This window comes from Camellia sinensis, chromosome 6 (genome assembly GCF_055761805.1).
Source record: "Camellia sinensis isolate YWXY chromosome 6, ASM5576180v1, whole genome shotgun sequence".
In the NCBI taxonomy this organism is placed as follows: domain Eukaryota; kingdom Viridiplantae; phylum Streptophyta; class Magnoliopsida; order Ericales; family Theaceae; genus Camellia; species Camellia sinensis.
The window spans coordinates 115400323-115416349 of NC_138966.1; the positions used below are offsets into that span (position 1 = coordinate 115400323).

The 16027-nt window shown below is 42.7% G+C and overlaps 1 protein-coding gene across 1 annotated transcript; it reads left to right on the plus strand.

Moving 5' to 3' along the window:
* The first annotated feature begins 10424 nt into the window (after positions 1-10424).
* Positions 10425-12373, plus strand: LOC145793514 (alcohol dehydrogenase 2-like). Its single transcript, XM_082876359.1, has 5 exons — positions 10425-10461; positions 10591-10757; positions 11440-11486; positions 11627-11952; positions 12243-12373. The coding sequence occupies exons 1-5, from the start codon at positions 10425-10427 to the stop codon at positions 12371-12373; spliced, it is 708 nt and encodes a 235-aa protein (XP_082732485.1).
* Positions 12374-16027: the final 3654 nt, after the last annotated feature.

The window sequence follows — 16027 nt, forward strand, 5'->3', positions numbered from 1 at the left end:
ATCGGCACTGCATTACGCCGAGGTAGTTACAGAGGAAGTGAAAAACTTGCTTGAGACACGAGCAATTCAGGAAGTGCACTACCCTCAGTCGATTTCTAACACAGTAGTGGTGCCCAAGAAGAATGAGAAGTGGCGAGTTTGTGTCGATTACAAGACAGTCAACCGAGCTTGTCCGAAGGATAGCTTCTCTTTGCCCCGTATTGACCAGCTTGTGGACTTGACGGCTAGGCATAATCGGCTCAGCTTCTTGGATGCCTATCGCGGCTACCACCAGATTGCCATGCATGGGCCCGACCGAGAGATTACTTCCTTCATAACTCCAAGGGGACTCTTCTGCTACCGAGTCATGCCTTTTGGTTTGAAGAACGCTGGGTAACTTTTCAGAGGATAGTGACCAAGATGTTTGCTCCTTTGCTTGGGCGAACAATGGAGGCCTACATTGATGATATGGTGGTTAAAAGCCGGCATGCAGGAGACCAATTATCCGACATGGCCGAAATGTTCGCCATTCTCAAAAAACACAAGCTGCGCCTGAATGCGTCTAAGTGTGCCTTTGGCGTGGGATCCGGAAAATTTTTAGGATTCCTAGTCACGAACCGAGGCATCGAAGCAGACCCCACTCAGATCAGTGCCGTGCAAGATTTGAAGCAGCCCAGCTCGACTAAGGACGTGCAGCATCTGGCCAGGATGGCCGCCGCGCTTAATCGATTTATAAGCCGGTCATCAGATCGCTGCCGCCCTTTCTTTCAGGCATTGAAATCAAAGTTCTCGCGGGACGAAGATTGTGATCGGGCTTTGGCCGAGCTCAAGGAGTATCTGTCTTCTCCGCCACTGTTGGTTACACCAAAGCCAGGCGAGGAACTCTATCTTTACCTTGTCGTCTCACAGCATGCAGTCAGTGCGGTGCTTGTCCGAGCTGAAGGAATTAAGCACCTCCCAATTTTCTACATCAGTAAGACCTTGCTACCGGCAGAGTCGAGATACTTGCCATTGGAAAAGCTTGCGTTAGCATTGATGATGGCTTCAAGGAAGTTGGCGCACTATTTTCACGCCCATACCATCATCGTTCTAACCGAATTCCCCCTTAAGTCCTTGTTTGAACGGGCAGACTTCTCTGGCCGAATTCTCAAGTGGGTGATCGAATTAGGTCAATTTGATGTTAAGTTCCAGCCGCGCACTGCTATAAAAGCCAAGACCTTGGTTGATTTCGTTGCGAAATTCTCACCTGGAACTCATCCGGTGTGCCCGGTCGACATTGCCGTGGCAGATGATGAGGTGAACGCAAGCACGACCGAGACACAACAACTTGATAAAGTTGGCGACACGGACTTTGCGCGCCCCTCCGGCACACCCTCAATTTGTACAAATCCACCGCACGGTGATGCGATAATGGAATTGGGAATCACCGTCCAATCTGCTCTGTCCAGTACCGCATCACAAAGGGGGGAAGAAGTGGAAGCACTTAGCACAGAGCCTGCGGCCAGCATAATACCGCAACCTGGAGATTCGCCTACGGACTTGGGCATTGTAGATCAACTTGCCGAGTCCGGTGCCGAATCACCAAGGGGGGCTGAAGTGGAACCAGTCGGCACAGAACGTGCAGCCGAACAGCCGAACAACCGTGATCTCATCGACCTTCAAAAATCTCAAGACCCTTCAGAATGTTGGAAGCTCTTTGTGGGGGAGATGTGGAAACTTTTCATTGATGGAGCGTCGAACCGTCACGGTGCCGGGCTAGGTATCGTTCTTATCTCGCCGGATGGCCTAACTATTGAACATTCTATCACCCTTGGCTTCCTAGCATCCAACAACGAGGCTGAGTACGAGGCACTTTTGGCCGGACTCAAGAGCGCCCTTCAGATGAAGGCTTCCGAGCTAATGGTGTACAGTGATTCCCAACTTGTGGTTAACCAAGTCGTTGGGATTTATGAAGCAAAGGATGACAGAATGGCAAAGTACCAAGCTCTGGTCAGGGAACACATCAAGCAATTTCAGGCAATCAGAGTTCAACAGATTGGCCGAGAAGAGAACAGCCGAGCTGATGAGCTGGCCGGCCTTGCTTCAATGGTTGATTGTACATCTCCTAACCCCCTGTTAATTGAATTCCTTCCACAGCCAAGCATAAAGGAAGCCGGGCAGACGGATGTATTCTGCGCCGCACTAGGTCCTTCCTGGATGGACCCTATAACCCTGTTTCTCAGAGATCAGACTCTGCCAGCCGACAAGAAAGAAGCGCACAAAGTTCGGGTGAAATAAGAGCGGTTTTGGCTCTCTCCATCTAGAGCGTTGTATAAAAAGTCCTTCACCGGTTCTTATCTGAAGTGCGTGCACCCGAGCAGCATGGAGGCCTTCTTGTACGAAATTCACGAAGGCATCTGTGGCAGTCATGTAGGGGGCAGGTCCTGGCCTATCGGGCTATTTCGCAGGGCTACTGGTGGCCGTGCATGTAGGCCGACGCACAAAAATATGTCCGCAAGTGTGAAAAGTGCCAGAAATTCGCCCATCAGCTCCACCAGCCGGCCAGGGAACTTCTTCCCCTCACCAGTCCTTGGCCCTTTGCAATGTGGGGCCTAGATATAGTCGGGCCGCTACCAACAGCACCAGGCAACCAGAAGTTCTTCATCGCAGCCACAGATTACTTCACCAAATGGGTTGAAGCTGAGCCCTTGGCAACAATCAAGGAGAAAGACGTGAAGCGGTTTGTTTGGTAGAATGTGGTCACGCGGTTTGGCGTCCCCAAGATTTTGATCTCTGATAATGGCACCCAGTTTGACGGTCGCCTATTCAGAGGATTTTGTGAAGATCTAAAGATTGAATTCTACAACTCTACTCCGGCTTACCCGCAGTCCAATGGTCAGGCCGAGGCATCAAACAAGACCATCCTGGATGGGTTGAAGAAACGACTGGAGAAGGCAAAAGGAAAATGGGCTGAGGAGCTACCCATCGTCCTTTGGGCATATCGAACAACCCTGCGGCGATCTACTGGGAAAACTCCATTTGCTTTGGTTTATGGCATGGAGGCGGTCATACCTTTGGAAATTGGCATGCCCACCCTAAGAAGTGAAAGTTTTGAGCCCGAACTGAACGCCGAGGCCATCGCCCTGGAACTAGACCTAGTGGAAAAGCGTCAGGAGAAGGCCCTCATCCACGTGGCCGCCTACCAACAAGAGCTCTCAAGGAAGTACAACAAAACGGTACACCCCAGACCATTCAAAGTAGGTGATTGGGTTTTGAGAAAAGTTATGGGCAAACACCCTGGTGCCAGGTGAAGGCAAACTAGGGACAAATTAGGAAGGACCCTATAAGATAACCGGTCTGGCGGGCAATAGGGCATACCACTTGGAGGATCTGGATGGTAGAGGAATACCCCGGCCATGGAATGCGGCCAACCTCAAATTGTATTATTTCTAGCTTTAGCTTTCTTTTTGTGCAAAGGAATTTTTTGGCTTACACTTCAGAATGTAATTCTTTTTGTCAATATATAGAAGTGTCCTCTTTGCTTTGGCATTTTGATTATTGCTCTGTTTTGAGTTTCCCAACCGAGATGATTTACTCCGGCTGGAAGAGTTGATGACTTGCTCAACTTATAATTCCCGTCCAAGATGATTCACTCCGGTTGGAAGAGTTGATGACTTGCTGAACTTAGGATTCCCAACCGAGAAGATTTACTCCGGTTGGAAGAGTTGATGACTTGCTCAACTTAGGATTCCCAACCGAGATGATTCACTCCGGTTGGAAGAGTTGATGACTTGTTCAACTTAGGATTCCCAACCGAGATGATTTACTCCGGTTGGATGAGTTGATGACCTGTTCAACTTAGGATTCCCAACCGAGATGTTTATGGCGGTTGGCAAAGTTGATGTTTTGTTCAGCTTAGGTATTCTCAACCGAGATGGTTCACTCCGGTTGAAAGAGTTGGTGATTTGTTCAACTTTGTTGTTCCAACCGAGATGGTTATTCCAGTTGAAGAAGTTGATGTTTTGTTCAGCTTAGGTATTCTCAACCGAGATGGCCTATTCCGGTTGAGAGACTTGGTGATTTGTTCAACTTTGTTCTTCCAACCGAGATGGTTATTCCGGTTAAAGAAGTTCAATTCTGTTACTTATACCGTGATGTGGATTCCGGTCAGGCCAGGTGGTTCAAACCGAGATGTTTTGTTGAAGATAGAGTTGGAGAAAACCGTGCAAACACTTGATGAAATTAAAACTTTTCATTGATAAAAAGTTAATACAAAAGGTGGGGAACTTAGCTCGGTTACATTTGCAGACAAAGAAAAAAGAAAACTAAGCTAAGGGGGAGGGGTCTGGGAATTCCTCATCCGCTTCCAGGTTGACCGTTGCTGTCTGGTCCTGGACATCGGTTCCAGTCTGGCCGGGTTGCTCATGCTCGGTTTGGTCATCTCCCTCAGCGTCTGCCTCGGCTTCTTCGAGTCCTTCATCGACCTCAGCCTGCAGTGCGCTGAAGACGTCATTGGCGTATGGAATGAGGTAGGTCGGTAAGAAGACAGCCGGTGGAGAGGCAAACACGTCAGTGTCAGGACCTTAACCGAGCTGTTGACAGGCAGCCTTCCATCCAGCTTTGAAATATATGTCCTGGGTGGCGAAGACTTGTTTTTTATAGTTATCTTCCGTCTCTTTGAAGCCGGTATTATTAGCGTCTTCACAATCCTTCTCCCTGGACTTCTTGAGCGCGTCCAGCTCGGCTTGGAGCTCGTCCCTTTTTTTCTCGGCTTCGTCGAGTTGGCCGAGCAACCGGTTGTTGTCGGTGTTGGCGATTTCAAGCGAGGACTTTGCTCGGCCAAGCTCGGTTTGGAGGCTTTGGACTTGGCTGGCAGTGTCGGCTGCCTTTTTCCGAAGTCGGTGGATGCGCTCCATAACTAAGTGTTGTTTTTGGATGGCCTACAAAAAGGAAACCTGATCAGAGAAGAAACCGTGCAAACACTTGTGAAAATTTCAGAGCCAGATTGAAGCTTACCCTGGCCATGGACTTGACAGACGACTTCACCAACCGGGTGTCAGGGACGTGGTCGCTGCCGACCACGTCGCTCGGTAGGAGAAGGGCCTTGGAAAGATCGTAGGCGAGCAGGTGCTCTTTGTCGCCCTTGATCGAAGCTGTCGCCGGGATGTCTTTACCTCGGTGCTTGAGTAGCGGACACCAGATTGGTGTTGGGTCAGCTGTGATGGTAGGTTGCTCGGTGGTTAATTCGGTAATCAGCTCGGCAGACGGGTCCGCGCGAGCTCTTTTGCCAGCCCGGCGCGTTGCTTGGCTTGACTGCCCGGCAGCTGGAGAAGCTAGGGCGACCACAGTGCCGCTTGACTGACCGGCGGCTGGCGAGTAGATGACGACGCTCGGTGTCTCGGCAGACGTTGTGGTGAGCAGGTTTTTGATTCGGCTTCGTTTGGCCATCTCTTGCTCTTCTGTCAATCGGATTAGTGGAACGTCTGGCAAAGTTGGATCTGGAGGAGGTGATGGAGCACGGAGAAAGTCTGTTACTTTACTCCGGCAGGGAGCAGAGTATCTGTAGGTTAGAGTGTAACCGAGCAATTCGTTGCAATCTCGGTTGCGGTAGCGAAGCGCGGTCCTGATGGCTTCTACGTTGGGGTATTGGTAGTTGGCTTGCAAGACCTGGATTGCTGCAAAAGAAACAAGAAAAATGGTTAAGTACAGAACTATGAAAAAAGTAAGCTAGCCGAGCAAGTTTGAACAGCTTACATGTGGAACCAAAGTTCTTGCTTATGAACCAGCCCGGTACTTCGGCTGTTTCATAATTGCCAGACACCCAGAAGAAATCGTCATTATGCAAGTCCTTGTCTGGTGTGCCAGTCACAATTTTTTCTTTGCCCGGCCTAGTCTTAAGGTAGCAGGCGAGGCCATCGCCGGTGTGCCCCAGGGTGTACTGCCGTAGTATCTCGGCTAAACCTAGGTTTATGCCTAATCGGTTGTTTAATTCGTGCACACCGTTTACTATCCGGTAGGTGTTGGTGGACACTTGAGTGGGTGCTAGCCTGGTGCGGCGCAGAAATTCGGTGATTAGTAGATTGAGTAGGAAACGGAGGCCTCCTTCGATGATGGACAGCACGGTGAAGGGGCATTGTTCTGATCTGCCCCAAGGCGTGGTCTCTTCTTCTGCGAGCTCAAGCTGGACGTCGGCCGGGATGCCGTACTCCTCCCTGAACGCAGCTAGCGCAGCCGGAGTATCCACCAGGAAACGAAATTTCCCCATATGGCCGACTAATCTAGCTCGGCCGAGGTGGTTTGGCACAGACTAGGAATGGGTGGTAGTTCGGTCCTTATGAGCCTCAGAATTGGTCTTTGGTCCCCTTGGACTCTGCAGGAAAAAGGATGGCAAGCATAAGAGGAAGCGCGGTCGCGCAAAATGAGCTTGACTTTAGCTCAGTCATGGATTGTGCCAAACCACCACGGTCGTAAAGTCTAACCAGGAACTCGGTTGCCCAAGCGGACCAGTTGTTAGCCTGGTCGAGCGGGCAAGCCCTATGGCCATTCCGGTTTTTGCTAAGATTACAGCAAACAGTTTATTTGCTCGGTTAAACTGATTTCTTGGATCAAATGAAGATTTGGAGCCCGGTCAGCCCCAGATCCTCAGTGTTCTTCAGGAAAAATGAAGAATAGTTTGAAGAAAAATGAAGAAACTAAGGGGCATTGAAGGTTGTGGGTGGGGAAGGCCCTAAAACCTACGGATTTGGTACCAGAGAGGAAGAAATATCAAATGAAAATGACATGGGATGAAGGACTTACCAATGGAAGGCCGCTTCTTTGAGCACAAACGCAAAGAATGGCAGACAAGGTTTGAAGGAAGATGCTTGAGCTCTGAAGCGTCGGATTGCAGAGAGGCAGTAGGAGCGAAATGAGGGAGAAGGGGCTTGTATGTATAGATTGAGAGACCGCCAAGAATTCAAATTCTGGCAGACGGCTGGATTGGCTGCTCGAGGTCCAATGGAAGCCTGCCACGTGTCCCCATTTATGACGACGTCAGAACTGAAGGGACAGGTTGAAGAGTTGAGGAGACAACCAGGCAATTTTTAAAGAAGAGAACGTCAACCGAGGAGCTGAACCGAACAAATTTCGCAGACAGGAGTCAACTAGCCCGGTCACCGATTCGCATTCTGAGGACCGAGGAAGTGTTATCCTGGTCTAAATATGTAATCCCAGTCACGCTTTTGTGGACGGAATTAAGGGGCAATTGAGAGGGAGATTTATGATCTGAAATTGGGCCGTGGTAACGGCCGGACAGATTTGCGCTGAACACATTAGGCCGTGGAAGTTTTGGGCCTGTCTAGAGAGTGTTGCTCGGTCAAGGCTAGGCACTGACAAGGCGGTGCTTCACGGCACAAGGACCGGTCAAGTGAGGGCTAAGCCGAGTTGTACGCTGCCTCACTGGGCTCCACGGTTCGAGAGTTAGCTTCGTGGGAGCGCCGACGTCCAACCAGCATGAGCTGAGCCGAGCTCGGCTCTGTCGGAATGTAGCCGAGCACGGTCGGTATTGAACATGGCCTGGTGTAGCTCGGTTATGGAGCGCTTGGGCTCAAGTGTGGAATGGCCGTTGGTAGCCGAGATAATGTTAACCGGCTGCCGAGCTCCCAGCAGAGTAGGCTGGCAGTTGGGATTAGGTGATGTTCAGCAAGATTTGTGCTGACGGATTGGATAGCAGAGCCACGTGTCGAGAGATCACTCGGAGTAGATTTGGGGCGCAGAAGGTATATAAGCATGTCTGCGCCCCCCATACGCGGATGGACGAACATTTTTGTAAGAAACTCTTACCCTCAAACTCTCTCCTCTCTCCTCTCTCTCCCTCTATCCCATGGTGTGTGCTAACTTGATCGTCGGAGGGGTTTTCCGGCCACACACCGCCGGGTAGCTCACCGCCGTTGTGCTTTTAGGCGATCGGACAGAAACGAAGCTTGGAAGAAAGGAGTACGGGCTTGCTGGAATATTTGCTCCCCGTACAATAAGTATGTAGGAGAAGTTAGTGGAGTAGGCTGTACGATTTGGGCAGTGTAGTCAACCGGTTAGGAGATGGGAAATGATTGTCTCTTTTTAGGGCTTAAATTGGACGGTATTATTCGGTCCGTGGAGGCCCACCAAAGGTTCCGTTTTGCTAATCGAAACCGTTCAATGTGTAAAACTCGTCGAGTACTATATGTTTGTAAAAAATTACGTTGATTGAATATCGATAGCTATCTGATCGTATTAGTTTTTTTTGTCAACTGTTAACTATAACACCATCCATTTATTATACAAAACTGATTTGATCATGTAGTTAGCGATATCCGATCAACGTGATTTTTTACATGCATATAGTTCTGGACGAATTACATACATTCAACGGTTCGAATTATTAAAAAAGAGCCCTTGGTGAGCCCCCACGGGCCCAACATTACCGTTCAACTTAGTAATGTTATATATGTAATTTTTTTTGGTTCCCTGGCACATCACTAAAGCCATCAATTCTGTCACGGTACTGTGTAAAGTTGGTTTGATAAGTCATATTATGTATATTAATTTTTTATATTTTTAATTTATAAATAGTAATAACTTTTTATTTTTTTATAACTTTTTAACTTTTAAATTTTTTTAAAACATTCCAAATCAAACTTAAAAAGTCAAAAAATTAAAAATCTAAAAAGGGAACCCAATTCTCAAATTCTCAAAGTAACTCAAAAAATGGTGGCCAGTTTTCTACTAACGAGACCACCTAACATTACGGGATACTACAAGACATGGTTTTGTAATTATGTGGGGCCCAGCTGAATTGGGCTTTCCTTTACAAACCACCTCAAGGGTTACCATTAGAGAAGGCTCATTGGAATTAAGTGGGAACTCGTTTTGTAAATGTCTATTTTAATTAAAAAGTCAAAAAATTATTAAAAAAATTAAAAAATTAAAAAATTAATAATTCATACTAAAAAGTTAAACATTTTATTTTCTCTCTATTTTTTACACATATTTTCATAAAAAGTCAAAAAGTCATTCCAAACATATTAATTTTTTTACATCACATTTTAGCCAAAAAATTAAAAAGTTATTAAAAAAGTCTGTTCCCAAATAAGGCCTGACCTTGAAAAAATTGCTTAGTGATGTTGAAACAACATATCTCAACTTAATATTTATTAATTAAAATAATAATATTTAATAGTTTTCGTTGAATTTTTTTTAGTCAATAAGATACCGCTTGTCTTAAATACTTGAATCTATTTCAAATATCTTTCGATTAGAAGGCATAGTTTTGAAACAAATAATATTAGCTATTCCAAAAAATGTCAAATAAAAGAAAAAATCCATATAAAACATTATATAGATGACCAAACATTTATTATTGTTTTACAATTTTTAATTTTTTAATTTTTTGATTTCTTTCTATATCATTAGTGTTCTGAAACAAATATGTTAATTTAGTGGTTCCAAACCTTATAATCTCTTTTAACTGAAAGTTTAGAGTTTTTTCTAGTCTATTGTTTGTTTAGAGGGAGTGTTATTAAAAATCGTAAGACTTATTATAAATTCTATTTCAATAATTTAAAATACCAACTATCAAAATTCAAGAATGATTTTGTATGATATTGTAAAGTAAAAGCTCAATCCCAAAATACCAACTACCAAAATCCAGAAATGGTTTTGTAAACTATTATAATATAAAAAGTTAATAGCAAAATACCAGCTACTAAAAATTCAGAAATGATTTTGACATGGCCCATTGTAACCACCGTACCAATTGAATAAGCCCAAGGACAGCCATGCAATCACACGTGATTACCACTAAAATAATCTTGTAAAGTGCAACTAATATTAATTTATATTGGGAGATTTGTCATAATAAAATTTTGATACATTAAGGATAAATATAAAAAATTCTCATTGAAAAGTTTAACATATACTATCAGTATTAAAATATTAAACTTTAAAATAATACAATTTTTGATGTAGATGTCGATTTTTAATAAAATTAGAATTTTTAAAATTCTCTCATCAAGATTTATCAAATAAAATCAATGTTGACTATAGAAAAATAAAAATAAAAATATTACTGCTGAAATTGATGTAAACAATAACACTAACACGTTACTCTGTTTGACAGTAACATGTTACCCTAGTTCACAGTAATATGTTAGTCTGACAACATTGTCTAAGAGAAAAAAAAAAAAAAAAGAAGATATTTTACTTTATTCTTGCTCAATTTTGTATTTCTCCTTAAGGAGTTTATGAAAGAAAATAAATTAAATTGTCATTTTCACCAAATAAGAATCCAATGGAGAGATTTTGGCTAAATTTTCCATTTATATTCTGCAATCTCGTATAAATAACGCATTTAGAGTAGAGCCTTTCCATCATCTCACACAAACAACTGCATAGAGAAGAGTCCTAAAGACAACAAAAGCTCTCAATTTATTTTCAGTGAATAAGGAAAGATGTCAAACACAACTGGTCAAGTCACTCGCTGCAAAGGTTTGTATAATATCATCATCACTGATTTTGGAATCAATTTTTCTTTCGAATACAGTTTTCAGAAACAGTTCATCAAGTTCTTCAAAAAATCAAACTGTTTCTACTTCTGAAAATGATCGGTTAACAAAGTCTTTCTTCAATTTTTTTTTTTGGTTGCAGCTGCTGTGGCATGGGAAGCAGGGAAGCCACTGGTGATAGAAGAAGTGGAGGTGGCGCCACCGCAGAAGATGGAGGTTCGTGTGAAGATCCTCTATACCTCTCTCTGCCACACTGATGTTTACTTCTGGGAAGCCAAGGTAACTCATTTTCACATTATATGGGTGATTGGGTAGAAAAATTTTAAGGCTCTACTTGGTTGTGATTTGTAAACGTGTTTCTACATGTGCGTTTGAGTATGATGTTTGGTTGTTGTTTTAGAATCAATTTTCACGAGCTCTACAGAGAGCTCTGTGCATCAGCCGCTGCTTTTGTGAAAATTTTGTTCAGAGGAAGATCGTCCGGATGTCCACCGCTGTATAGATTTTTTTTTTTTGATTTATATAATTGGAAAAAATATTTTTGAATTTTTTTTAATTTTTAATGTGCTTTAAAATAATTTTGAGTTGTATGTTTAGTTATGAGTTGTAAATTTTTGTATCACATATCAAATATCACATCAACAATTCCCCACTCAAATCAAACCTCTTTTCCAAAACTATTTTCAAAACTCTTTACCAAACAAATTTTCTACACCCAAATCATAATTCTACAATACACAAACTCAAAATACAACTCATACTCTCAAATCACATTTACAAAACACAACCAAACGCAGGCTTAGTCTTTTTAGGCTAAAATTCACAAAAAGCTAAAATAGATTAAAATAGCTAAAATAACCTACTAAAATGGCAACTTTTATATTCCCAAAAATTCTACATTAATTTCAATAAATTCAAGCCACCATGGTGACACCCAAATTGGTTCTTTTCAATCTTGCAGGGCCAAAACCCCATCTTTCCTCGAATCCTCGGCCACGAGGCAGGAGGGTAAGTTGATTTCTTTCCAAGAAAATCTTAATTTCAATTAAATTGTTTGTTCTTGTTAATTTTTGAAGCCTAAAATGAAATGGGTTATCTAATTTTATGGATTGAAAATATGAATTTTGTTAATTTTGGTGGATTTGCAGGATTGTGGAGAGTGTTGGAGAAGGAGTGACTGATCTTGCACCGGGTGATCATGTCCTTCCAGTCTTTACAGGGGAATGCAAGGAATGTGCTCATTGTAAATCTGAAGAGAGCAACATGTGTGATCTCCTTAGGATCAACACAGACAGGAGAGTGATGATCCATGATCAAAAATCAAGATTCTCAATCAATGGCAAACCAATTTTCCATTTTGTTGGAACGTCCACCTTCAGCGAGTACACGGTAGTCCACGTTGGCTGTCTCGCCAAGATTAACCCCCTCGCTCCTCTCGACAAAGTTTGTGTTCTTAGTTGTGGAATCTCCACAGGTACAAAAAAAAAATGATAATATAATTTTAATGTCAATCCCTTTTGCGTTTGCCTTATACCATCAATTTGCTTTATAATAAGAAGGTATCAACAAGCTTCTATCAAAAGATTTCAAGGGATTGATTGTGTTTTGGAAAGTACCATGATCATCCAATACGAAGGCTTTCAAAAGAATTCAGACGAATGATTTGAAAGCTTATTGATTCTAATAACTGATTGCAGAGTTGATCATTGTTGGACCATTCAATTCATATTGTTCTAATAAACAAATTGATTTTGTTTTGCGTAGGATTTGGTGCCACCGTGAATGTTGCCAAGCCAAAAAAGGGCTCAACTGTGGCTGTCTTTGGATTGGGAGCTGCATGTTGGAAAAAATTACTCACATTACATAATTTCACATTGCATATCACAAAATTATGAAATGAACAAAACAAACCTTCAATCTCAGGAAAAATAACATGCTGAATAAAATACAGATAAAATATAAAATGATTAAAGGAAGCAAACCGAAGCCTGTGTGATACCACAGGCTCCTTAAAATAGATTCGCCGCCTCACCGTTGGGTGCTGGAGGTACGCCGGCGTTTACTTCCCAGGATACGACGGTTTTTAACAGCTACACAGAAGCACCTTCTGATTAGCTTAGCGAACGGATAACGACAGCACTCTCTCTCAAGAAGAAAATTATAGGAGAAGTAGACTGACAGTGTATGGATGTCAAGGAAAAATTCTATATTTCTTTTCAAGGAATAGGGCCTTCTTTTATACACCATAGGGGAGAGGGGAGGAGCCTTTAGCCATCAAGGCTGGCAATTAATGCTAGCAAAACTGCCCAATCAATTTTGTAAAACTGATGAGCCTTAAATGTGTGAGTTATATACACATTTATGAGGCAATTTCTTATTCAACTATTTTTCTCCAACAATCCCCCACATGAATAAAAATTGACCGAATACAGCAAACGCTCAACGTTTATCAACAAAGACTCAGAAAGAGAGAGAGCACATAGACTAACCCTGCATCAGAAAAGGTAGCTGTTGGCCTTGAACATTTCGTAGTGAAAGCCTATCGAATTTACTAGCTGATCAGTGAACGTGATGTCTTGAACTGTTCTGCCGTTTATGTAAACCGAGACAATAGACCTCACATAGGAGTTAGTCCAACCATTGTTCTTGTTCTCACTGGTGTGTTCGGTATGGCCCTGGAACACTAGCTTGGTTCTGTGAGTGTTTTTAAAGAATTCGTCCTTGGCAATTCTTAAAGAAGCGGCCCCACTTCGCACTCACATAGGTGACCTAGATACGGTATTTCATTATACCACATCACTAAGGTCATTAAAAGCAGTAGCTTAACCTTCCGCCCCCACAGGGCATCACTGCATAAAGGAATGGGCAAGAGGATTTACCTCTTCAGTGATTCACCCGTTACACGAAGTTAGGTTGTCCCTTTGAACCTAGATCTTGGGATCTCCAGTCAACTAGGTTGGGTTTTTCGTTCTGGTAACCTTTACTAAAGGCCTTAACCCCATTCCTCTTGACGACTTTTCTACTAACTCTCGAGTTAACCCTTTGGTTAGCGGATCCGCAATGTTGTCCTTAGACTTGACATAGTCTAGAGAGACAACTCCATTTGAGAGTGGTTGTCGTATGGAATTATGTCTACGACGGATATGTCTAGACTTTCCATTATACATATTACTCTGTGCCCAACCAATCGCTGATTGGCTATCGCAATGAATACTGATAGCTGGCACAGGTTTTGGCCAACGTGGAATATCCTCGACAAACTGACGAAGCCATTCAACTTCTTCAGTTACTTTATCTAAAGCAATAAACTCAGATTTCATCGTTGATCTCGAGATACACGTTTGCTTAGCAGATTTCCAAGACACGGCTGCCCCTCCGAGGGTAAACACATAACCACTAGTGAATTTGGAACCTTTTATATCAGATATCCAATTTGCATCACTATACCCTTCTAGTACCGCTGGGTATCTAGTATAATGCAACCCATAATCTAGGGTGTAACGGATATACCCCAACACCCGCATAATGCCCTTCCAATGAGTAGCATTAGGATTACTCGTGTATCTACTCAGCCTACTAACAGTGTAGGCGATATCCGGCCTTGTACAACTCATCAGATACATCAAACTCCCAATGATCCGAAAATATTCTAGTTGAGAGACACTCTCACTATTATTCTTGGTCAAATATAGACTTAAGTCTACCGGTGTCCTAAACATACTTGTATCTGACTTTCCAAATTTCTCAAGTATCTTATTAACATAATGAGCTTGAGAAAGTACAATACCACTAGATGTTCTGGTGATCTTAACACCCAAAATGACATCTGCAAGGCCCATATCCTTCATGTCAAACTTAGAGTTTAACAATCTTCTGGTAGCCTTAATCATTTCATCATTGCTACCAACAATGAGTATGTTATCAACGTATAGACACAAAATGACATAACCTTTGTCAGTGTCTTTAACATATACGCACTTATCACACTCATTGATTCGAAACCCATTTGACAACATAGCATTGTCAAACTTCTCATGCCATTGTTTGGGAGCTTGCTTCAAACCATACAATGACTTGACAAACTTACAGACTTTCTTACTCTTTCTTGGAGCTGAAAACCCCTCGGGTTGCTCCATGTAGATTTCTTCATCTAAATCTCCATTTAAGAAAGCTGTCTTTACATCCATCTGATGTATTTCTAAACCACGTAAAGCTGCTATTGCAATCACCATGCGAATGGATGTAATCCTTGTCACAGGTGAATAAGTATCAAAGTAATGCAGGCCTTCTCGCTGTCTGTATCCTTTGATAACTAGCCGAGCTTTATATTTGTCAATTGACCAATCCGTTTTCATCTTTCTTCGAAAGATTCACTTACTCCCCAAGGTCTTGCTGCCTGGAGGTAGATCAACCAACTCCCAAGTATGGTTCTGTAAGATGGAGTCAATCTCACTCTTAATTGCTTCTTTCCATAAAGGACTTTCAGGTGAAGTCACAGCTTCATGGAACGTTCGAGATTCTCCCTCTAACATATAAGTCAAGAAGTCTGGACCAAAAGACTTTGTGGTTCTAGCCCTTTTACTCCTTCTTGGCTCATTTACTTCATCAGCTTGATCATCTACTTGATCAGTTATTTGATCAGCTGTTTGATCATCCATGTGATCATCTATGTGATCGTCTTCGTGATCATCTATTTCTTTCATGGAACTCGGAACCCTGTCTTGGGGACGACACGGAAATACATCTTCAAAGAAAGATGCACTTCTAGATTCCATGATAGTATTCTTGTGTATATCTGAAATATCATACTTGTGCACAAGAAATCTATATGCACTACAATTTTGTGCATAACCAATGAAAATACAGTCCACAGTTTTCGGATCTATCCTAACCCGCTTGGGTGTAGGTACCGCCACTTTTGCAAGACACCCCCACATTCGTAGGTATTTATATGAAGGCTTGTGACCTTTCCACAAGTCATATGGAGTCTTGTCCACTTTCTTCCATAGTATTCTATTAAGAATATAATTCGCGGAGAGAATTGCTTCCCCTCATAAGTTCTGTGGCAACCCAGAACTTATCAACATTGCATTCATCATCTCTTTCAGCATCCTGTTCTTCCGCTCAGCAACACCATTTGATTGAGGCAAATAAGGCGCTGTGGTTTGGTGAATAATCCCAAATTGAGCACAAGTCTCGGCAAATGGGGATTCATACTCACCACCACGATCACTTCTCAATGTCTTGATTTTTCGGCTTAATTGATTCTCAACTTCATTCTTAAAAAGAATAAATTTATCAATAGCCTCGTCTTTGCTTTTAAGCAAATACATATAACAGTATTTAGTGCAATCATCAACAAAAGTGATGAAGTACTTGTTGCCACCATGTGATTGTACAACTTTCAAGTCACACACATCACTATGTACTAAACCCAAAGGCTGGGTACTTCTTTCAATAGAATGAAAAGAAGACCTTGTCAATTTTGCTTCTACACAAGTTTCACACTTGTGTTATGGATTAATCTTGAAAGATGGTATGTGATCTAA

Bases quoted from the DNA above. Each gene is read 5' to 3' on its own strand.
- LOC145793514 (XM_082876359.1), top strand. From the start codon at position 10,425: ATGTCAAACACAACTGGTCAAGTCACTCGCTGCAAAG. The intron at 11,487-11,626 runs GTAAGTTGATTT...GTGGATTTGCAG, and splicing joins CTCGGCCACGAGGCAGGAGG to GATTGTGGAGAGTGTTGGAG. The intron at 11,953-12,242 runs GTACAAAAAAAA...TGTTTTGCGTAG, and splicing joins TAGTTGTGGAATCTCCACAG to GATTTGGTGCCACCGTGAAT.